The sequence below is a fragment of the Pelobates fuscus genome, chromosome 2 (genome assembly GCF_036172605.1).
Source record: "Pelobates fuscus isolate aPelFus1 chromosome 2, aPelFus1.pri, whole genome shotgun sequence".
NCBI classification, from domain to species: domain Eukaryota; kingdom Metazoa; phylum Chordata; class Amphibia; order Anura; family Pelobatidae; genus Pelobates; species Pelobates fuscus.
Window position 1 is genome coordinate 36,510,175 of NC_086318.1, and position 23,431 is coordinate 36,533,605.

Sequence of the window (23,431 nt, forward strand, 5' to 3'; positions counted from 1 at the left end):
GAAGGGGATGCAACTTCTGCACAGCTCAGTGGTTAGTTTAGGTACAGTCCATGACCTCAAGAACCCGGTAGTAGCAGGGCTGAGTGACTCAGCAGGGGAACTGGGATGTGTGGGAGTGCAGGGGCTAGCTGGGTTTTCAGGAAGAGTCTTCATGTTCAGAAGCTTGAGACATGCTAAAAAGTGACAAAATAAATAATCAATGACCCATACAACTGAATATCAACGTGTAGAACTGGTTGGTTTATTTAGTGCCGTTAGGCGAAGAATTAATTTACCCCATGATAGATGAGGCCCTGTTAATTGCCAAGTCGCAGAGAGAGGCTCTAGCCACCAAAACATTGTGGTGGGGAGTTGGCCTCTCAGTGACGTTAAAAGAATCAACATGCATGCCCATGAAAGGTGTATCCCTACTAGGACCCTAAAGAAGGGTGTGCAGGGCTATAACTATGAAGTAGGGCCATGGGCAAACCTCTGTGGTCAGGTAGGTATTTTGGACTCGCTGGTTTGTAAGTTTAACAGACACAAAACTAGAGGCCAGCACCTGAACCTATCAGTCAGTTCTCTATCTCTGTACATGGGCTTGACCCTGCAAGGGCTAAAGTGAGTGGAGAAGGCACATACCGTAATAAGTAAAAGCGTAGTCCATGACAGAAAAGTATAGATGCAGGAAAAGTATACATCTATAGGAGTAAATACAGAAATTACTAATTGAAGTAAGTAGTGGAATATCAAGAGAGAAAAATAGGAGAAGATAATCCACATACCAAAAGTGGTCAGCAGAATACTTCTCCGTAGAATTCTCCTATGTTTATTCTTTTAGAGATCCATGGTAAAATTAATATGTATACCTATGAGTAGTGATGTCCCGAACGGTTCGCTGGCGAATAGTTCCTGGCGAACATAGCGTGTTCGCGTTCGCCACGGATGGCGAACATATGCGATGTTCGGTCCACCCCCTATTTTTTTTTGTGGCCAAATTTAATAATACTAAGTAAAAATTACTTAGTATTAGTAAATTGTGCCCCTACTCGCAATACCGCGAGTAGGGGCATGTCTATTAAACAGTGAGCAGCCTGTGGATGCTCACTGATAAAAAAAAAAAATTGTCCCCCCTCCCTGAGCGGGTGGGGGCCCTAAATACCAATGGGGGGACCTATTGTCCTTCCTCCCGGCCCCCACCCCTGAGCGGTGGGTGGGGGCCCTAAAATTAAAAATAAGGGGGGACCTACTGTCCCCCCCCAGCCCCCACCCCTGAGCGGCGGGTGGGGGCCCTAAAATTAACAATAAGGGGGACCTACTGTCCCCCCCCAGCCCCCACCCCTGAGCGGCGGGTGGGGGCCCTAAAATTAACAATAGGGGGGACCTGCCTAGCCTAGTGAAGTCTATGGCGGTTCGCCCGGTTCGCGAACATTTGCAGAAGTTCGCGTTCGCGTTATGGCTTACAGTTTATGAAAACCCCAAATCCACAATCTCAGTAAATTAGAATATTACATGCAATCAATAAAACAAGGAGTGTACATAGAACAATATCGGACCTCTGAAAAGTATAAGCATGCATATGGACTTGGTACTTGGTTTGGGCCCCTTTTGCAGCTATTACTGCCTCAATGCAGCATGGCATGGAAGCTATCAGCCACGCCGCAAGACCAGAATGCTTCAATAGCGGCCTTCAGCTCTTCTGCATTGTTCGGTCTCATGTCTCTCATCTTTCTCTTGGCAATGCCCCATAGGCGAGTTTGCTGGCCAATCAAGCACAGTAATCCCACGGTCATTGAACCAGGCTTTGGTGCTTTTGGCAGTGTGGGCAGGAGGTCCTGCTGGAAAATGAAGTCAGCATCCCCATAAAACTTGTCTGCGGAAGGAAGCATGAAGTGCTCCAAAATCTCCTGGTAGCCGGCTGCGTTTACCCTGGACTTAATGAAGCACAGTGGACCAACATTTGGCTCCCCAAATCAACACAGACTGTGGAAACTTCACACTGTACTTCAAGCATTTTGCAGTGTGTGCCTCTCCATTCTTCCTCCAGACTCTGGGTTCTTGGTTTCCAAATGAGATGCAAAAATTGCTCTAATCAGAAAAGAGGACTTTGGACCACTGAGCAACAGCCCAGGTAAGACGCTTCTGACGTTATTTGTTGTTCAGGAGCGGCTTGACAAGAGGAAATCGACATCTGAAGCCCATGTCCAGGATCCGTCTGTGTGTGGTGGCTTTTGATGCACTGACTCCAGCCTCAGTCCACTCCTTGTGAAAGTCCCCCACATTTGAATGGCCTTTTCCTGACAATCCTCTCCAGGCTGCGGTCATCCCTGCTGCTTGTGCACCTTTTTCTTCCACACTTTTCCCTTCCACATAACATTCTATTAATGTGCTTTGGTACAGGACTTTGGGAACATCCAACTTGCTTTCCCTCTTTATGGAGGGTGTCAATGATGGTTTTCTGCACAACTGTCAGGTCAGCAGTCTTCCCCATGATTGTGATTCCTACTGAACCAGACTGAGAGACCATTTAAAGGCTCAGAAACCCTTTGCAGGTGTTATGGCTTACTTAGCTGATTAGAGTAGGACACTGTGAGCCTATAATATTGCACCTTTTCACAAAATTCGAATTTACTGAGATTGTGGATTGGGGTTTTCATGAGCTGTAAGCCATAATCATTGCACTTATGACAAATCACGGCTTGAACTATCTTGCTTTGCAGGTAATGCGTCTATCTCATATATTAGTTTCCCCTTTTACGTTGCATTACTGAAATAAATGAACTTTTGCATTATATTCTAATTTTTCGAGTATCACCTGTAAATAATAAAGAACGTAGAAAACTGTTGTGTAAGCATACCCCATTAATATGCAATTTATAAGCCAGCCAGGAAACCTATTTTAATAGATAAGCCCCTGAAAATAGGTGAATTGATCTATCAACGAATATAAACCAGGCACCCAAAATGAAGAGAACAAGACTTCTGAACTATGCGAAATGAAAATCAGGAGAACCCCAGCATACCAATTTGTCCCCTAGAAAAGTACAGATTCAATATATAGCAAAAAAGTACCAGATAAACATACTTTACAATTATCTGAAGAACTGAGAGTTTCTCACGAACTGAGCAATGCTCAACCGTTCAGAAGGAACATACTGAATGGCAAATAAAACACATGAATAGTCTAAAGTTCCCCTTCACCAGAGCCCAAAATAACTTGAATGCCAAGGGGAAACAAAAACAAATATCTGAACAAGAAACATAATTATAATTATGCATATATTAGGACTTAAGTATATGAATGCAAGAGGCAAAGTGCTGAATAATTAGAACCCTTAGAAAAGTGAAATGGCTAAGCGAATGTTCGGTTATACGAATTACGGGGAAATCCAAAAAATCCTCAGACCAGCGAATGCCGGTAAGACATGAAAGCTCCAAAAGGAGCCAAACAGAACACCTCGTGTTACCTTGCTAAACAGCAAGACTGGACTCAGGAAGCAACCGGCAGCTGGAGGCAGCTGTTGGTACGGAGAGCAGTCGATTTCATGGAGGCAAGTAATACAACCCTGGAGCAAGGTGAGTTCAGGAAATTTTGGCATAAAAGAGCCGAACCGGAAGTCCAAGTGGTAACCTAGGTAACATATCACTTAAATGAGAATGGTCCAGGTAAGAAGGTAAAATAATAATAATTATATATATATATTATATATATATTTTTTCCTGTTTGGTTTTATGTAGGTAGATTTTGAACTTGCTCAGTGTTATTTCTTGTATAGACCTTTTAAGGAGCCATCTCCACTCTACTCTGTCTCCAAAATGCCAGCTCTTGGCGATATGAAAACAATCCTTATAAAGTGCTTAATGTCCAAATTGTTGTGCTAAAGTGTAAATGCAATATACCCGCCGTGGTTAAAGTGCATATGTTATAATAGATATTTTCAAGCACACTATACCGGTGTTGTGACACCGTAAATAGTAAATATTCTGCACACATCTTTTACATTTTTTGTATTTTTAAGCGCTACACTATAATTCTATATTTTTTTGATGTTTTCAAAGTGTTTTTTTGGTTTACACAAGATAGTGGTTAACAGCTCAAAGATTTAAGGTATACTGACACCAAAATATTTTTTTTATTTAAGCGCCTTCTATATACTATATCATTAGTATCTTGGAGATATGAGGCCATGCTGAGAAGAGAATATCTGTTGAATTTGACATATAGCTATTTGGTAATATATGTAAACGTTTTAGAGACCCAGGTTTAGCCAGTCTGCTCTACAGTGGTAAGGTGCACCTGTAGACATCAAGCTCAGTTATTTTTTTTTCAGCACAAATGGATAATCACATAACTGTATCAGTGTTTTCTTTTGGAATTTCTTGAATTGCAAAAACTGTTTCCATCAGTTATGGAGTTGTGCAAAAAAGGTATTGATAAAGACAGAAAATCGTAGCCTTACTTTGTATATCAGGGTATTTTGTCATGAACAAAAGGACCCATCGTATTGTGGAAGCTGTAGTCTCTGTTCCTGCAGTAAATAAAGTTACGATGATACTTAGTAAATTAGCTTCATGGTAAAAGGAGTTGGGATTGGCTTCCTCCTAAAATAAACAAGAAGGATGAAATGATAATTAGTCATCAAAATATATTAGTTCAAATTGGATAAGTTATTAAGACATGCAATGGTGTATAAATACCTTTTCAAAATGTGATACATATTTATTGTGCCTATGCCACGTGCTCCTGGAGGAGCTTGCTAGCTAGCCTCCTGCCCTAGGACTATGGGCCGAATTCAAAGACCCTGTTTGGGAGTTAAACCTCCCCAGCCACCTTTCACTGGGTGCCCCTGATTTGGAACTTTCCCTTTTTTTTAATGGAACTGAACACTAGCTCCCTTGCATGAAGAAACCCACGAATTGTCATCAGCGGTACTTAGCTGCAATTGTCATGGAACTAAATTCATCATGAGGACTTCATGGGTTCTCGGTCACCTCAGCGGGACTAAGCCGTGAATGTTATTGAACTATTTTTGGCAAGAGGTGACCGTGCGGCTATCGGACAACTTGATCCAGGATTTTGAATGACTTTGCAAACCACCAGGAGAGCATTTTTTGGAAGGAAGGTGTCAGGGCTCCGCGGGCAGCTGTGAGGGGAGGCTGCAATCCTCTCGCAGCACTCACCCTCGGTCCGTCGCCGCCTGCGGTCCCCTCTCCCCTTACCGGTCAACGAGCGGCGTCCTCTCCTCTTGACAAGCCACTCGCGTCCTCCTCTCCTCCTCCCAGTGGCAGCATGTCTAACGCTGCACGCTGGGAGCCGGCACTGTTATCTGAACGCCGGGGTCACTTACGTGACTCGGCGTTAAAGCTACAGTGCAACAATCACAGTGGGGGGTATAGATATCCCCCACGTGTGATTGTTAATTCTGATTGGAAGTTATCCAATCAGAATTAAGATAAGGATATATATACTTACTTACCTTTCCTGTCTCTCAGTGCCCTGTTGTGGTCTTTGCTTACTAGTATTGATACCAAACTTGTGTTTCTGGCTTGTTAAAGGGACACTATAGTCACCTGAACAACTTTAGCTTAATGAAGCAGTTTTGGTGTATAGAACATGCCCCTGCAGCCTCACTGCTCAATCCTCTGCCATTTAGGAGTTAAAACCCTTTGTTTATGAACCCTAGTCACACCTCCCTGCATGTGACTTGCACAGCCTTCCATAAACACTTCCTGTAAAGAGAGCCCTATTTAGGCTTTCTTTATTACAAGTTCTGTTTAATTAAGATTTTCTTATCCCCTGCTATGTTAATAGCTTGCTAGACCCTGCAAGAGCCTCCTGTATGTGATTAAAGTTCAATTTAGAGATTGAGATACAATTATTTAAGGTAAATTACATCTGTTTGAAAGTGAAACCAGTTTTTGTTTTTTCATGCAGGCTCTGTCAATCATAGCCAGGGGAGGTGTGGCTAGGGCTGCATAAACAGAAACAAAGTGATTTAACTCCTAACTGACAGTGAATTGAGCAGTGAAATTGCAGGGGAATGATCTATACACTAAAACAGCTTTATTTAGCTAAAGTAATTTAGGTGATTATAGTGTTCCTTTAATCTGACTTTGTGACTTTCTCCTCCCCTTTGACCTCGGCTTGTTTCTCGTTATTCTGTCTTCTGGTTCCCCTTACTCGGCTTGTCTCCTTACTATTCTGTGTGTGCTTAGCCCGGCCACTCTAAGGTCCGGTACTGCACCTTTTCTGAGTGTGTGTGTGTGTGTTAGCGTGTTGGGTTCCCCGAATCGTGACAGAAGGAGCCTGAGACTAAGGGGCACAAATGCTACATAAGAACCAGTCGGAGCACACTATATTTCAGACTCAGGAGCTCCCGAAAGTTGACTGGCCAAAGCACCAAATACCCTGGAACTGTTTTGGGCATAGAACCCTGTGTGTAGCCAGTCATAATTTTAACACAGTGACGTTTCCCCTAGACTGCATGGATGTGAGCGCTATTGTGTGGTTATTATATATTTTATGATGTTTTGGGGTATTTTTATGTTTGTTTGCCTCTCTGTTCCTGGGAGATAATTAGTTTACAAGGATTTAATGTAATTATCTCCTGGGCAAAGAGATTTATTGGAGGGGCTTGTCTTGCATTGAATGGAGACCCCATGCTGGGGGCTGTTTATAAAAGCAGGCAACTTGGCCATAATAAACCAGTTCCTTCACACCCTTTACTCAGTCTCGACTAGTGTTTGGGTGTACCAGCTATACAGCTATACTCTCTGCAGGAGAGCTTTAATCACTAGAAGCTGGATCCAGGACCCTGTTCCAGGGTGGGAAGTGACGGCGAGACCCCGGCCAAGTTGCGGCGGCTAAAGGGTTGGACTGCTGACGGTGTCCCGGCGAAAGCTAGGGAGCGTGCTTGGTGGAGGTACCCAGTCTGGGTACCATGTGGTCCGCCACATTTATATATTAAAAACATGACTTAATATGAAACACAGACCCCATATCAAGTTCAAGATGCATTTGAATTTTAGGGGAAAAAAATAACATAACTGTATTATACCTAATGTTTTTGAAACACTAGTTTGTATTCATTAAACAGTGAGTTCAGTTCAGTTCGGTACATAAATAACTCAGAAACCAGAACAGCAGGTAAAAAGGATTATGACTGTGCTGATAATCCATGCACAATAACCACTACTGCTCTGTGTAGTGGGTATGGTGCCAGGAGTGCCGGGACCCGCTCCCCGAGTAAGTAGTCAAACCGTTTAAGTACAGTTTGACAACTTACCTGGGGTCTGCTGGGATATGGGGCTGTAGTAGGGTATAGGAGCAGTGGTGCAATGTGTGAGGGGTGCAATGTGTGTGAAAGGTTCAGGGTGTAGGGTGCGTGGGGCAATGTGTGTATGGGTGGCTGTGTGTGTAGGGGAATGTGTGTATGGGGGTCTGTGTGTGTGTATGGGGGGGGCAGTGTGTGAATGTGTATGGTGTGTGTGGGCAGTGTTTGTATGGGGCTAGAGTTCACTCTCACCACTTGGACCACCAGGAATCCCTGGTGGTAACAGTGGTGAGAGTGAACACTAGCCCGTAGCTCCAGGGCTAGAGTTTCCCTGTGGCACTCTCCCTCACCCTCTGTCTCTCTCTATTCACCCCTCTTTCTCCCCTTGTGTCTCACTCTCCCCCCTCTGTCTCTTTCTCCCTCCTTTCCCTGTGGCACTCCCCCTCTGTCTCTCTCTATTTACGCCTCTTTCTCACCTTGTGTCTCATTCTCCCCCTCTGTCTCTTTCTCCCTCCTTTCCCTGTGGCACTCTCCCAACCCATCTGTCTCTCTCTATTCACTCCTCTTTCTCCCCTTGTGTCTCACTCTCCCCCCTCTGTCTCTTTCTCCCCCCTTTCCCTGTGGCACTCTCCCTCCCCCTCTGTCTCTCTCTATTCGCCCCTCTTTCTCCCCTTGTGTCTCACTCTCCCCCCTCTGTCTCTTTATCCCTCCTTTCCCTGTGGCACTCTCCCTTCCCCTCTGTCTCTCTCTATTCGCCCCTCTCTCCCCCTTGTGTCTCACTCTCCCCCCTCTCCCTGTGGCACTCTCCCCCGCCTGTCTCTCTCTCTATTCACCCCACTCTGTCTCTCTCTCTATTCACCCCCCTCTGTCTCTCTCTCTCTATTCACCCCCCTGTCTCTCTCTCTCTCTATTCACCCCCCTCTGTCTCTCTCTCTATTCACCCCCTCTGCCTCTCTCTCTTCACCCCCCTGTCTCTCTCTCTATTCCCCCCTCTGTCACTCTCTCTCTATTCACCCCCTATGTCTCTCTCTCTCTATTCACCCCCTCTGCCTCTCTCTCTCTATTCACCCCCCTCTGTCTCTCTCTCTATTCACCCCCTCTCTCTCTCTCTCTATTCACCACCTCTGTCTCTCTCTCTCTCTATTCACCCCCTCTGTCTCTCTCTCTCTCTCTCTCTCTCTCTCTCTCTATTCACTCCCCCCTCTGTCTCTCTCTATTCACCCCCTCTGTCTCTCTCTCTTCACCCCCCTCTGTCTCTCTCTCTCTTCACCCCCCCTCTGTCTCTCTCTCTCTTCACCCCCCGTCTCTCTCTCTCTTCACCCCCCTCTGTCTCTCTCTCTTCACCCCCCTCTGTCTCTCTCTCTCTCTTCACCCCCCCGTCTCTCTCTCTTCACCCCCCTCTGTCTCTCTCTCTCTTCACCCCCCTCTGTCTCTCTCTTCACCCCACCCCCTCTGTCTCTCTCTCTCTCTTTTCACCCCCCCTCTGTCTCTCTCTCTATTCACCCCCCCTCTGTCTCTCTCTCTATTCACCCCCCCACTTCCATCCCCCCCACCCACCTGAGAGGAGTCAGGGGGCAGGCCGCATTGCACGCTGCAGCCTCGCCGGTCCGGCAGCACTGTTAATGCTGAGGGCTGAAGGGGGAGGGAGGAGCATGTCTCTCTACCATGCTCCCTCGCGGTTCCCACAATCCCCAGCACGGATGCTGCTGGGGATTGTGGGAACCGCAAGGGAGCATGGTAGATGTCAGGATCGGGACAGGGATCCAACACGCAGAGTACAAACAGGAGCTAGGTACGTATACCAGACCTTAGAATGGCCGGACTAACGTAAGGAGTAAGCAAAGAATGGTCAGAGGCAAGCCGAGGTCGAGGGAACGAGAGAGCAGGTAAGCGAGAGACAAGCCGAGTCAAAAGGATAATAGAGGTAAGCAGAGTAGAACAATACAAGCCGGGTCAGAACCAAAGAGACAAATAGTAATAAGAGCACTGAGTGACTAGACTAACTAGAACCACGACAGGGCAATGAACCAATACACAAAATCCTATTTTATACCCTGGTTCTAAATTGATGATCCCGCCCCCGACGAGTCCTGATTGGTGCTCGGGACTTGATTGACAGGTCGGAACGGACTGACGTCATGACGTCGGCCACTGAGCGCCACGTCACAAAAGGAGGCGGGTAGATCGCGGCCGGCGTGCAAACGGCCGAGAGGACCGCGAGGAACGAGTGATTCAACCCCTCTGAGAGGGCGGATGTCTAAGTCTCTCACCTCCTCCGAGGTAGAGACAACAGGTACCCTGACAGTACCCCCCCTCTCAGAAACGCCCACCGGGCGGAAGGAACTGGGGCAAGACGGAAAACGAGCATGAAAAGCCCTGCGGAGGCGAGGAGCATGCACATCCTCCTGAGCCACCCAAGACCTCTCCACAGGACCATATCCCTTCCAGTCAACAAGATATTGTAACTTCCCCCGAGAGATTCGAGAATCAAGGATGGAGTTGATCTCATACTCCTCCTGGCCCTCAACCTGAACAGAGCGAGGAGAGAACACAGCGGAGGAAAATCTGTTACAAACTAAAGGCTTCAACAAGGAAACATGAAAAGAGTTAGGGATGCGCAAGGCAGATGGAAGAGCAAGGCGATACGTAACCGGGTTAATTCGAGTAAGAACCTTGTAAGGGCCAATGTAACGCGGAGCAAATTTCATAGAAGGCACCTTCAAGCGAATGTTTCTGGTACTCAACCATACCCTATCCCCTGGAGCAAACACCGGAGCCGCCCTTCTACGCTTGTCTGCGTGTTGTTTGAACAACGTGGAATTATGAAGGAGAATTTGTCGAGTCTGATCCCACAACTTCCTCAAATTGGCAACATGAACATCAACCGACGGTACCCCTTGGGAAGAGGAAACAGACGGAAGAATGGAAGGATGAAAGCCATAATTCATGAAAAAGGGACTAGAGCGAGTAGAATCGCAAACAAGATTGTTATGTGCAAACTCCGCCCAAGGAATCAGACCGACCCAATCGTCCTGGTGTTCGGAAACAAAACAACGCAAATATTGTTCAATCTTTTGGTTGGTGCGTTCAGCAGCTCCGTTAGACTGGGGATGATAGGCAGAAGAGAAATTCAATTTGATGCCCAATTGAGAACAAAAGGATTTCCAAAAACGGGAAACAAATTGGGGACCTCTATCAGAAACAATTTCGGATGGTATACCATGTAAACGAAAGATTTCTCTCGCGAATATCTCAGCCAATTCGGGAAAAGATGGAAGTTTAGGTAAGGGCACAAAATGAGCCATCTTAGTAAACCTGTCAATCACCGTGAGAATAACAGTCTGTTTTTTAGAGGCAGGCAAATCGACAATGAAGTCCATAGCCAAACAGGACCATGGTCTCTCGGGAATTTCCATGGGGTGCAAAAGCCCACATGGAAGCGTATGGGGTTGCTTAGTCTTCATACAGACCTCACATGCCCCGACGAAATCCCTAATGTCCTTACGTAATGAAGACCACCAGAAATCTTTAGAAATCAAGGAACACGTCTTGCGTATGCCAGGGTGCCCAGCCACCTTACTGTTGTGAAAGCACTGCAACAGTTCCAGTTGTAGTTCAGGAGGAACGAAGTACCGTGCCCCAGGGACCTGTCTGGGAGCAAGATGCTGTACCTTCATGATCTCGGCAAGCAACGGAGAGTGTATCCTGAGACTCGTGTTGGCGATAATATTACACTTGGGGACTACAGAAGACAAAACCGCATCAGATATAGTAGAAGGTTCATGTTGGCGAGACAAAGCATCGGCCTTAGAGTTCTTAGAACCAGGTCTATAAGTGAGCACGTAATTGAAATGAGTGAGGAACAAGGACCAACGAGCTTGCCTGGCGGACAAGCGCTTGACCTCCCCAATATAGGATAAGTTCTTGTGATCTGTCAAAATAGTAACAGGGTGCAAGGTCCCTTCCAATAAATGTCTCCACCCCTTTAAAGCCATAATAACCGCTAATAGTTCCCTGTCACCAATGTCATATCTGCTTTCAGGCCCAGATAATTTCTTGGAAAAAAAACCACATGGATGTAACGGTTTATCCACACCTAACCTTTGGGACAAGATAGCGCCTATACCTGTCTCCGAGGCGTCAACCTCGAGTAGAAAAGGCAAAGACGTATCAGGATGAACTAAAATCGGTGCTGATGCAAAAAGCTCCTTGAGTGTCTTGAAAGCAACGAGAGCTTCAGTAGACCAAGTCTTAGTGTCAGCACCCTGTCTAGTCATATTAGTAATAGGAGCAATAATAGAAGAGTACCCTTTAATGAAGCGCCTATAATAATTGGAGAATCCAATAAACCTCTAAATGGCCTTGAGTCCCCTGGGCCAATCTAAAATAGACTGGAGTTTAACCGGATCCATCTTAAACCCGTCTCCAGAAATAACGTACCCAAGAAAGTTTATCTGAGATTGGTCAAAACTACATTTCTCCAATTTGCAGTACAATTGTCAGGATCAGGACAGGGATCCAACACGCAGAGTACAAACAGTAGCCAGATACGTATACCGGACCTTAGAATGGCCGGACTAACGTAAGTAGTACAGTAGAGAATGGTCAAAGACAAGCCGAGGTCGAGGGTAACAGAAGACAGGTAAGCGATAGACAAGCCGAATCAAGGGTAACAGAGATAAGCAGAGTAGAGCAAACAAGCCGGGTCAAAACCAAAAGGGATAACTAGAAAACACGAGCACTGAGTGACTAGAACAAGCTAGAACCACGACAGGGCAATGAGCTAACGAAAGAAGCACTGTTAAATGCCCTGTTCAGATAAGTAGACACACCTCCGACGAGTCCTGATTGGTCCTGAACTAATTGAGTGACAGGTCGTTCCGGGTTGACGTCCTGACGTCGACTTCCGGACGTCATGCTATAAAAGGGAGTCACTCCCTCGCGGCCGGCTTTGCATGACCGGATGGACCGCGAGGAAGAGGGAAATCAGGCCGTCCGGATGGATGAACGACTAAGTCTCTACCTCTCTCGGAGGTAGAGACCTCAGGTACCCTGGCAACAATCCATGTTGTAGAAGTTTGCGCAGTACCCTTCTGACCTGTCCGTGGTGAGTCTCAATCTCTTTAGAGTGTATTAGTATATCATCCAGGTATACAATAACACAGTCATGTTGAAATTCCCTAAGAACCTCATTAATAAGGTCCTGAAATACAGCAGGAGCATTACAGAGCCCAAAGGGCATTACCGTGTACTCATAATGCCCATAACGGGTATTGAAAGCTGTTTTCCACTCGTCTCCCTGTTGAATTCTCACCAAGTTATACGCCCCTCTGAGATCTAACTTGGTGAAAATCTTGGAACCTTTGAGACGATCAAAGAGCTCAGTAATCAAAGGAATCGGGTAGGCATTTCTAATAGTTATTTTATTCAAGCCACGATAATCAATGCAAGGCCTTAAAGTACCATCTTTCTTGTTCACAAAAAAAAACCCGGCCCCGGCAGGGGAGGAGGATCTCCTAATGAATCCCTTGTCTAGGTTCTCACGAATATACTCCTCTAAGACCAAGTTCTCCTTAGTGGATAAAGGATATACCGTGCCCCTCGGAGGCATGGTACCAGGCAGGAGTCTGATCTTGCAGTCAAAGGGCCTGTGTTCAGGTAAAGTGTCAGCATTCTTTTTGTCAAAAACTGCCTTTAAATCTAGGTACAGAGACGGTATTTGTAAATCTGTAGAATGGGTAGGAGTAGCCGGTGCGTCAACTACGCAAACCGGTGAGACCTTCTGTAAGCACCTGCTCTGGCAACCCTGACCCCAAGAGGCTATCTCACCCAGTTCCCAATCAATAATAGGGTTATGTTTCTTAAGCCAAGGATACCCCAAGACTATTGGAACAGAAGGGGATGAAATAAGCATAAGGGATATACCCTCCTCGTGTAAGATACCCACAGTTAAGTTAACAGGTATGGTTTCACGAAAAATAACAGGTTCAGATAAAGGTCTACCATCTATGGCCTCAACGGCCAAGGGTGTATCCCTTAGCTGGGATGGGATAGAGTGGTTAGTGACAAAGGCTTGGTCAATAAAGCTTTCAGCTGCTCCGGAATCTATCAAAGCTAAGGAAACAGGTAGCAGAAGCCTATGATCTTTATAATCGTGTATAGAGGACAAGATAGAAACACCCAAGGCCTGTCCTCTAGAGAAACTTAGGTGCGAGCATTTCCCGGGCGGTTAGGACAGTTTAGACGTAAATGGCCTCTTACTCCACAATACATACACAGCCCCTCCCTTCTCCTGTACTGTCTCTCATCTTCTGAGAGACGAGTATTGCCTATCTGCATAGGTTCTGGAAGAGCTAAAGTTGTAGATTCAGGACTTTGGAATGAGGGAGCTAGTCGAAAGGAAGGTCTACGGGTTCTATCTCGAGTGTTCTGCCTCTGTCTTAAACGTTCATCAATTCGAGAAATAAAAGAAATTAAATCTTCCAAATTTTCAGGAAGCTCTCTTGTGGCAATCTCATCTAGAATTTCGTCTGATAGTCCGTTTAGAAATACGTCCATATAAGCCTGTTCATTCCACTTGACTTCTGCTGCCAAGGATCTGAACTCTAAGGCATAATCTACAAGGGTTCGGTTATGTTGTCTAAGACGTAACAGTAGTCTAGCTGCATTGACCTTTCTTCCTGGAGGATCAAAAGTCCTTCTAAAAGCAGCGACAAAGGCATTATAATTATAGACTAACGGATTATCATTCTCCCACAGAGGATTAGCCCATCTCAGAGCTTTATCAATGAGTAGAGTGATTATGAATCCAACCTTCGCCCTATCTGTAGGGTAGGAGCGGGGTTGTAATTCGAAATGAATACCTATCTGGTTTAAAAAACCTCGACAAGTCTCCGGAGAGCCACCATAACGTACAGGAGGAGTAATACGGGAGGAAGCACCTACTGTGGCTACCTCTAGGCCTGAACTTACAGGAGCGATGGAAGTAGTACGCATCTCTTCTGATTGATTACTAGAACGAGATAGTAACGCTTGCAGCGCTAGAGCCATCTGGTCCATTCTATGATCCATGGCCTCAAATCTAGAGTCAGGAGAACCGACCTGAGCGTTAGTACCTGCAGGATCCATTGGCCCTGTCGTAATGTCAGGATCGGGACAGGGATTCAGCACGCAGAGTACAAACAGGAGCTAGGTACGTATACCGGACCTTAGAATGGCCGGACTAACGTAAGGAGTAAGCAAAGAATGGTCAGAGGCAAGCCGAGGTCGAGGGAACGAGAGAGCAGGTAAGCGAGAGACAAGCCGAGTCAAAAGGATAATAGAGGTAAGCAGAGTAGAACAATACAAGCCGGGTCAGAACCAAAGAGACAAATAGTAATAAGAGCACTGAGTGACTAGACTAACTAGAACCACGACAGGGCAATGAACCAATACACAAAATCCTATTTTATACCCTGGTTCTAAATTGATGATCCCGCCCCCGACGAGTCCTGATTGGTGTCGGGACTTGATTGACAGGTCGGAACGGACTGACGTCATGACGTCGGCCACTGAGCGCCGCGTCACAAAAGGAGGCGGGTAGATCGTGGCCGGCGTGCAAACGGCCGAGAGGACCGCGAGGAACGAGTGATTCAACCCCTCTGAGAGGGCGGACGTCTAAGTCTCTCACCTCCTCCGAGGTAGAGACAACAGGTACCCTGACAGTAGAGAGACATGCTCCTCCCTCAGCCCTCATCATTAGGTGTGCCGCTGGACCGGTGAGGCTGCAGCGTGCAATGCGGCCGCCTGCCGGCCGGCCCCCTCAAAGTGTGTGCCACCGGACCGGCCACCCGGTGGCACATATATTGCCAGAGCAGCCCCCAGGTGCCGCGGCCCACGAGGAAATTTCCCGGTATCCCGGTGGGCCAGTCCGGCCCTGGCAGTGGTGGAGGAAGAGGTGACAGAGGCATTTGAACTCTGAGAAACCATGGCACTATTGCTGATGGTGGGTTATGGAAATATGAATTGATGATGGTGAATCTTTTCTAATTACAATAAATTAGTTATATGAGTGATTGTATATTGTGTAAACTAACAGGACTTTATTCTGGAAATATATGGGTTAGTGCTTGGTGCTCAAACTATTAAAAGGCACTAGTGATGTACCGAACTGTCCGCCGGCGGACAGTTCCCGGCGAAATTAGCTTGTTCGTGTTCGCCGCGGCAGGCGGACACATGCGCAGTTCGATCCGCCCCCTATTCGTCATCATTGGGCAAACTTTGACCCTGTGCCTCTCGGTCAGCAGACACATTCCAGCCAATCAGCAGCACTCCCTCCCTTCCACACCCTCCAACCTCCCTCCCAGCATCAATTTTAGATTCATTCGGAAGATGCATGCTTAGTGAGAGGAGGGAAAGTTAAGCTGCTGCTGATTAGATAGGGAAATTGATAGCTAGGCTAGGGTATTCAGTGTCCACTACATCCACTACAATGAAGGACTCATCTGATCTCTGCTGTAAGGACAGCACCCCAAAACTATAACATCAGGCTGCTTTTTTTTTTTTTTCCTGTGTAATGTAATTGCAGGTGCCTGCCTGCCAGCTTCTGTGTGAGGTTCACATTGGATACTGTGCCTACTTGCCCAGTGCCACCACTCATATCTGTTTTAACAATAGGTTAAGCTTTACATTTAAAATAAATATTTTTTTCCACTGTAATAGAAGAGCAGTTGCCTGCCTGCCAGCTTCTGTGTGAGGTTCACATTGGATACTGTGCCCACTTGCCCAGTGCCACCACTCATATCTGTTTTAACAATTGGTTAAGCTTTAGATTTAAAATAAATATTTTTTTTCACTGTAATAGAAGAGCAGTTGCCTGCCTGCCAGCTTCTGTGTGAGGTTCACATTGGATACTGTGCCCACTTGCCCAGTGCCACCACTCATATCTGTTTTAACAATTGGTTAAGCTTTAGATTTTAAATAAATAATTTTTTTCACTGTAGTAGAAGAGCAGTTGCCTGCCTGCCAGCTTCTGTGTGAGGTTCACATTGGATACTGTGCCTACTTGCCCAGTGCCACCACTCATATCTGTTTTAACAATAGCTTAAGCTTTAGATTTTAAAGAAATCATTTTTTTTCACTGTAATAGAAGATCAGTTAGTTGTCTGCAAGCGTCTGGGTGTCAGGCCTACTTCAGCGTGTGCTCTGTAGACCTGTTCCAGCGTGCTTTGACAGTTGCCAATCATATTTGGTGTCTCTATAGCGTGCTTTTAAAACCAAAATTTGTTTTTCACTGTTATAGATTGAATAGCAGTTACTTGTCTTCAAGCGGGTGTCTCAGGCCTACAGTGTGTGCTCTGCAGAACTGTTACAGTTCACATTGCCAATCATATCTGGTGTCTCTATAGCGTGCTTTTAAAACCAAAATTAGTTTTTCACTGTTATAGATTGAATAGCAGTTACTTGTCTTCAAGCGGGTGTCTCAGGCCTACAGTGTGTGCTCTGCAGAACTGTTACAGTTCACATTGCCAATCATATCTGGTCTCACAGTAGCTTGCACGCATAGTACCACTAATCCCCCAAAAAATGACAGGCAGAGGCAGGCCACCCCGCAGGGGGCGTCGTGGTCGTGGTGCTGTGATTCCCTTTTGCCCTAGAATAATGACCAGTTTTCAGAAGCCACGTACCCTGAACTTGAAAAGTTCTGAGGACTTAGTTGACTGGCTAACACAGGACACCCAATCTTGTACAGCCTCCGCTCGGAACCTTGACGCACCATCCTCCTCCAGCTTAGCTTCAGGCACCTCTCAAGATAGCACTCACCCGCCTGCCGCCACCACCAAAACTAGCACCACAGCCGCTTTACTTGGTATGTCAGAGGAGTTATTCACACACCCGTTTGAAGAAATGAGTGATGCGCAACCATTATTGCTAGAGGATGTAGATAACAGGGATATGTCTCAGGCAGGCAGCATTAAACACATGGAGGTACGGTGTGATGATGATGATGTTGTACCCGCTGCTGCTTCCTTTTCTGAGTTGTCAGATACAAGCGAAGCGGTTGATGATGACGATGCATCCATGGATGTCACGTGGGTGCCCGCTCGGCAAGAAGAAGAACAGGGCGAAAGTTCAGATGGGGAGACAGAGAGGAGGAGGAGACGAGTTGGAAGCAGGGGGGGGTCGTCACAAGGAGCAATTGGCACAGTCAGACAGCATGCATTGGCACCCGGGGTCAGCCCGACAGCACGCCAATCAACGCATGCTGTGTCCACCACCAGAATGCCGTCATTGCAGAGCTCAGCAGTGTGGCATTTTTTTTGTGTGTCTGCCTCTGACAACAGCGATGCCATTTGCAACCTGTGACAAACGCCTATGGGATCAACACATGAGTACAAGCAGCACGCCTACTCTAAGCCGCCATCCTCCTCCTGGTCTAGCATCTTCAGCCACGTCAACCACTGCTGTCCTTCTTGCCCCCTCTCAACCATCCGCCACTCCGTCTCCCGCCTTGAGCAGTTCCCGCTCATCTTCCCACAGTCATGTGTCTGTCAAGGACATGTTTGAGCATAAGAAGCCAATGTCACCAAGTCACCCCCTTGCCCAGTGTCTGACAGCTGGCTTGTCCGAACTATTAGCCCGCCAGCTTTTACCATACAATCTGGTTGAGTCTGAGGCGTTCAAAAAATTTGTAGCTATTGGGACACCGCAGTGGAAGGTACCCGGCCGGAATTTCTTTTCACAAAAGGCAATCCCCAACTTGTACTCGATTGTGCAAAAGGAAGTCATGGCATGTCTGGCACACAGTGTTGGGGCAAGGGTCCATCTGACCACTGATACCTGGTCTGCAAAGCATTGTCAGGGCAGGTATATCACCTACACTGCGCATTGGGTAAACCTGCTGACGGCTGACAAGCAAGGAATGCGTGGCATTGCAGAGGAGTTGGTGACACCGCCACGAATTGCAGGCAGTCCTGCTGCCACCTCCTCTACTCCTCCTACTCCATCCTCTTCCATAACCTCCTCGGCTGAGTCCTCTTGTGCTGCTGCATCTTGCTCCACATCAACGGCACCCCCCCAGCTCCCCAGGTACTATTCCACATCCCGGATACGGCAGTGTCACGCCGTCTTGGGTTTGACTTGCTTGAAAGCAGAGAGTCACACCGGACAAGCACACCTGTCCGCCCTGAACGCACAGGTGGAAAAGTGGCTTACTCCGCAGCAACTGGATATCGGCAAAGTGGTGTGTGACAACGGAAAAAATTTGATAGCGGCATTGAAGTTGGGCAAGTTGACACATGTGCCGTGCATGGCACATGTGTGTAATCTGATCGTACAACGCTTTGTGCATAAGTACACAGGCTTACAGGACGTCCTGAAGCAGGCCAGGAAGGTGTGTGGCCATTTCAGGCGTTCCTACACGGCCATGGCTCACTTTGCCGATATCCAGCGGCGAAACAGCATGCCAGTGAGGCGCTTGATTTGCGACAGCCCTACACGTTGGAATTCAACACTCCTAATGTTCGACCGCCTGCTCCAACAAGAAAAAGCTGTTAATGAATATTTGTATGACCGGGGTGCTAGGACAGCCTCTGGGGAGCTGGGAATTTTTTGCCACGTTACTGGATGCTCATGCGCAATGCCTTTAGGCTCATGCGTCCTTTTGAGGAGGTGACAAACCTAGTCAGTCGCAGTTGTGTGTGTGCGTGTGTATGGCTGTCTGCCTGTGTGTGTGTGTGTGTGTGACAGGGTGAAGATTTCTTGCACATGGGTGTGACAGGGTGAAGATTTCTTGCACAGGGCGCCCAAAGGCCTAAGGCTGGCCCTGCGCATGGGTCAGTGGCTCTGCACCAGACTTCCCTCCAATTGATCAAAGTTAAAGGATTTCAAGTGGACTGATTACAATTACAGGGCCTCTAAAGAGTCCTGTATTGTTATTTGTCGTCACTACCTTCCCGCGTCGGGAGTGGGTCATTTGCGCCCCTGCTGCCTTCCTTGCATGTGGTAGCTGTTTGTCAGGGATTTGTCAATCCATATCTGCCAAGTGACCCTATGTAGGGGTAACAGTCCCTATTCTGCTCTGTGTCAGTGTGTATCAGGGGTTTTGAGGACAGGTGTCAACCCATATCTGCCAAGTGACCCTATGTAGGGGGAACAGTCCCTATTCTGCTCTGTGTCAGTGTGTATCAGGGGTTTTGAGGACAGGTGTCAATTCATATCTGCCAAGTGACCCTATGTAGGGGGAACAGTCCCTATTCTGCTCTGTGTCAGTGTGTATCAGGGGTTTTGAGGACAGGTGTCAATCCATATCTGCCAAGTGACCCTATGTAGGGGTAACAGTCCCTATTCTGCTCTGTGTCAGTGTGTATCAGGGGTTTTGAGGACAGGTGTCAATCCATATCTGCCAAGTGACCCTATGTAGGGGGAACAGTCTCTATTCTGCTCTGTGTCAGTGTGTATCAGGGATCATTAGGATAGGTGTCAATCCATATCTGCCAAGTGACCCTATGTAGGGGTAACAGTCCCTATTCTGCTCTGCGTCAGTGTGTATCAGGGGTTTTGAGGACAGGTTTCAATCCATATCTGCCAAGTGACCCTATGTAGGGGGAACAGTCCCTATTCTGCTCTGTGTCAGTGTGTATCAGGGGTTTTGAGGACAGGTGTCAATCCATATCTGCCAAGTGACCCTATGTAGGGGGAACAGTCCCTATTCTGCTCTGTGTCAGTGTGTATCAGGGGTTTTGAGGACAGGTGTCAATCCATATCTGCCAAGTGACCCTATGTAGGGGGAACAGTCCCTATTCTGCTCTGTGTCAGTGTGTATCAGGGGTTTTGAGGACAGGTGTCAATCCATATCTGCCAAGTGACCCTATGTAGGGGGAACAGTCTCTATTCTGCTCTGTGTCAGTGTGTATCAGGGATCATTAGGATAGGTGTCAATCCATATCTGCCAAGTGACCCTATGTAGGGGGAACAGTCCCTATTCTGCTCTGTGTCAGTGTGTATCAGGGGTTTTGAGGACAGGTGTCAATCCATATCTGCCAAGTGACCCTATGTAGGGGGAACAGTCTCTATTCTGCTCTGTGTCAGTGTGTATCAGGGCTGGGCTTTGAGGACAGGTGTCAATGTTAGGTGATTTCTGCCCTTTATGGATTAAAAGCAGACTCTGCATCAACTGTGCAATTTTCCATGGGAGTTTTGCCATGGATCCCCCTCTGGCATGCCACAGTCCAGGTGTTAGTCCCCTTGAAACAACTTTTCCATCACTATTGTGGCCAGAAAGAGTCCCTGTTTTTTTTAAAATTCGCCTGCCCATTGAAGTCAATGGCGGTTCGCGCGGTTCGCCGGTTCGCGAACATTTGCGGAAGTTCGCGTTCGCCGTTCGCGAACCGAAAATTTCGGGTTCGCGACAACACTAAAAGGCACACATCAAACTGAACTCTTGCAGCAGCTGCTAGCTAGATACAGCAGAAAGCTTAACCTAATCTCACACTTCAATGACCCAGGCTAGCAAGGAGAAAGTTTTTTTTTTCCATGATCACTGAAAACCCCACTCACCCAAAGAAGGATTTTCTTTCCTCCAAACAGTTAGCAAACAAGAATGAAAAAAAAATTAACAACTGTTTATTGGTAACAGGTTCTCACACTAGGATTAATGGCAAATTACTAACTTCTGATCTTCTATCTCCCATTCAAAATTGTTGCCGCTATAAAGTTGCTAACCAGGTACAGCAGAAAGCAAACCTAGTCTTACACTAGTATCACTGACCCAGGCTATCTCCTACTCCTACACAGGCACACCAACCTCCTTGTACCCCTGTATTGGTAACTTCACTTGATCTGTAAATAAAATCAATATGTAGTGACTGTCCCCTAACCATCAATCATATTTTTTTTTTTATTTTTTTTACTACTGCTTGTGGATAGGAGATCAAGCCCACATGATTAGGCAGCCATCTTGTCCATAATGGTAAACTAAGCTGCAACCCACAAGAAAACAGCCTCTTCTCTATTGCGTTTCAATTTTTTCTGGATAAAAAAACAAACTGAACATATTCAAACTTGCGTGAGTCATTTCCCCAAAATTCTGCCATCTGGTAGCTTGGATATTTAGCTGATCAGTCGAATGGCCTGAATTTGGCCAAAATACAGTTTGGGCCCAAAATATATCTACAAATCTAGTAGAAACTAGTAAATACAATTTTTGCATAACTTTTATCTGGAATCACACAATTTTAATGACAGTCTCTAGTAAATTAAAGGTTTTGTGGATACCAAATCTCATACACACAACTTGCACCAATATACAGAAAGACACTTATTTGCTTCTATCCATGCATTGCCACTCCCACTGGTCATTACACCCAGATCCCATATTTTGGATTAAAAGGTCATCTTTGATGTTACCTCTTGCTGTCTGACAAGGAAAGCATCAATAAAGCTTCTTTTGTCATCTCTATCCAGTTCCTTAAGATGCTGTAGGAAGGTTTTCTGAAGAAAAGAGTGAAGCTCTGAAATATTTTTTTTAACTTTTAGATGGTCGCCAGGAAGGTATCGTAACAGTGGGAACACATTATATCTCTAAAAATATAGAGCAGCATGTATTAGGAAATTTACAGTAGTGAAGTTCTTTATGTTACAATATTGTAAAGCACTGCAGAATAAGTTGGTGCTATATAAATGCCAATAATAATAATAATAATAACTCAAACATACTTCCTTCATTATATTGAGTTATAAAAATGACACACATATTCACATTCATCTAGGTTCTTGACAAAATCATAAATAATTCTTGTTATGTACACCAAGAATAACATTTGGAATAGCTAAAATCTTGTTTTAAATACACACACACACACACACACATATATATATAAAAAAAAAAAATATATATATATATTTATTTTTTTTATTTATTTTTTTGTTACATTAAAGAAACAATTTAGGCATCAATGATCTCTACACCTTAATGTTGTGGATATGATTCCAGGGATGCCTTGGCACTCTTTTAAGGTAAGTAGTTAAACTATTTGAGAATAGTTTATTAACTGATCTGGGGAGCAATGAGTGCTGTCTGTTACCTTCTCTCTAGATGGAAGCTCCTGAATTTAGCTAAGCCTTGCAATACAGAGAGGAGATCATTGACTTAGAGAAACAGTCTTGACTCATGAGGCAGCCTTCAACAGCTGGGCTTACCTCAGTAGAGCTCATGGAAGCTCTTGGTATGATGGCACAAGGCAGACCCCAGTTCACTTGTCAAATCATTCCCAAATGGTTTGACAATTTACATTTGGAAGGCACAAGGGCTCTCCTAGCACTATGAGAAAAAAAAAAGTTACCTGTACTGAAGGACTTCCAATCAGTCTCATATTTTCATTTACAAGATGCATAAGTCTACGTAATGTGGGGTCCTTGTAGTCAAAACGGTGCCCCAGCACAATTGATGTAATGATGTTTCCAACTGCCAAGTTTATTATTATAGCTAGGTCAGTGGGCTTTCCTGCCAATAAAAAACATAAATGTTAATATAATTAATATTATTTACAATTTAAATATTAACAGTACTAGTTAGACAAAACTAATTTCCAAACAATGCTTGTACCACATGATACAGAGCATTCAACAATTTCACATTGGTGACACGTGTAGACACGTGTACCTTATGTCCACAAACATGTAGGACTTTTTAATTAAACATATACATTATTTTAAACATCATACCTAAAAAAAACACAAGAGCAAGATGGTTATTTTTGCTGTTCACATATGTCAGAAATACCTAAACAATATAATTAAAAGTGAAAATCAATATAGTTTTTGTAATTTTCTACTTGTTATACCCTTTTCTTCTCCTTTAATTTCTATCTTGCTTGCTGAGTTCGCTCTTGTTGCCCTCAGGTTTCTGCAATCCCCACATTATAATGCTGGATTGGCCCACTCCTATTTAACATAACTACTAAAATAATATCCCTAAACATCAAGGGCCTAAACTCCCCGCAGAAGTGGAGAGTACTATTCAGGGACCTCAAGCCAACACACGCTGACAAAGCATTTCTACAGGAGGCGCACCTCAATTGAGCCCACATCACACTACTGAGAGACAGACACTTAGAATATACACTGTACCAGCAGTAAGCAAACACAATGGAGTACTGCTTCACAAACATTGCCAAGTACAGGTGACTAACATGCTAACC

The 23,431-nt window shown here is 45.7% G+C and overlaps 1 protein-coding gene across 1 annotated transcript in view; it reads right to left on the reverse strand.

The window, feature by feature from the left end:
• LOC134586132 (uncharacterized) overlaps positions 1 to 23,431 on the reverse strand; it is a 153,579-nt gene that overhangs the window by 95,660 nt on the left and 34,488 nt on the right. Inside the window, exons 4-6 of the mRNA XM_063441641.1 lie at positions 22,574 to 22,734; positions 21,639 to 21,812; positions 4,440 to 4,581 (exon numbers count right to left, since the gene is read on the reverse strand). Coding sequence (XP_063297711.1) covers positions 4,440 to 4,581; positions 21,639 to 21,812; positions 22,574 to 22,734 — 477 coding nt within the window. The remainder of the gene's footprint in view (positions 1 to 4,439; positions 4,582 to 21,638; positions 21,813 to 22,573; positions 22,735 to 23,431) is intronic.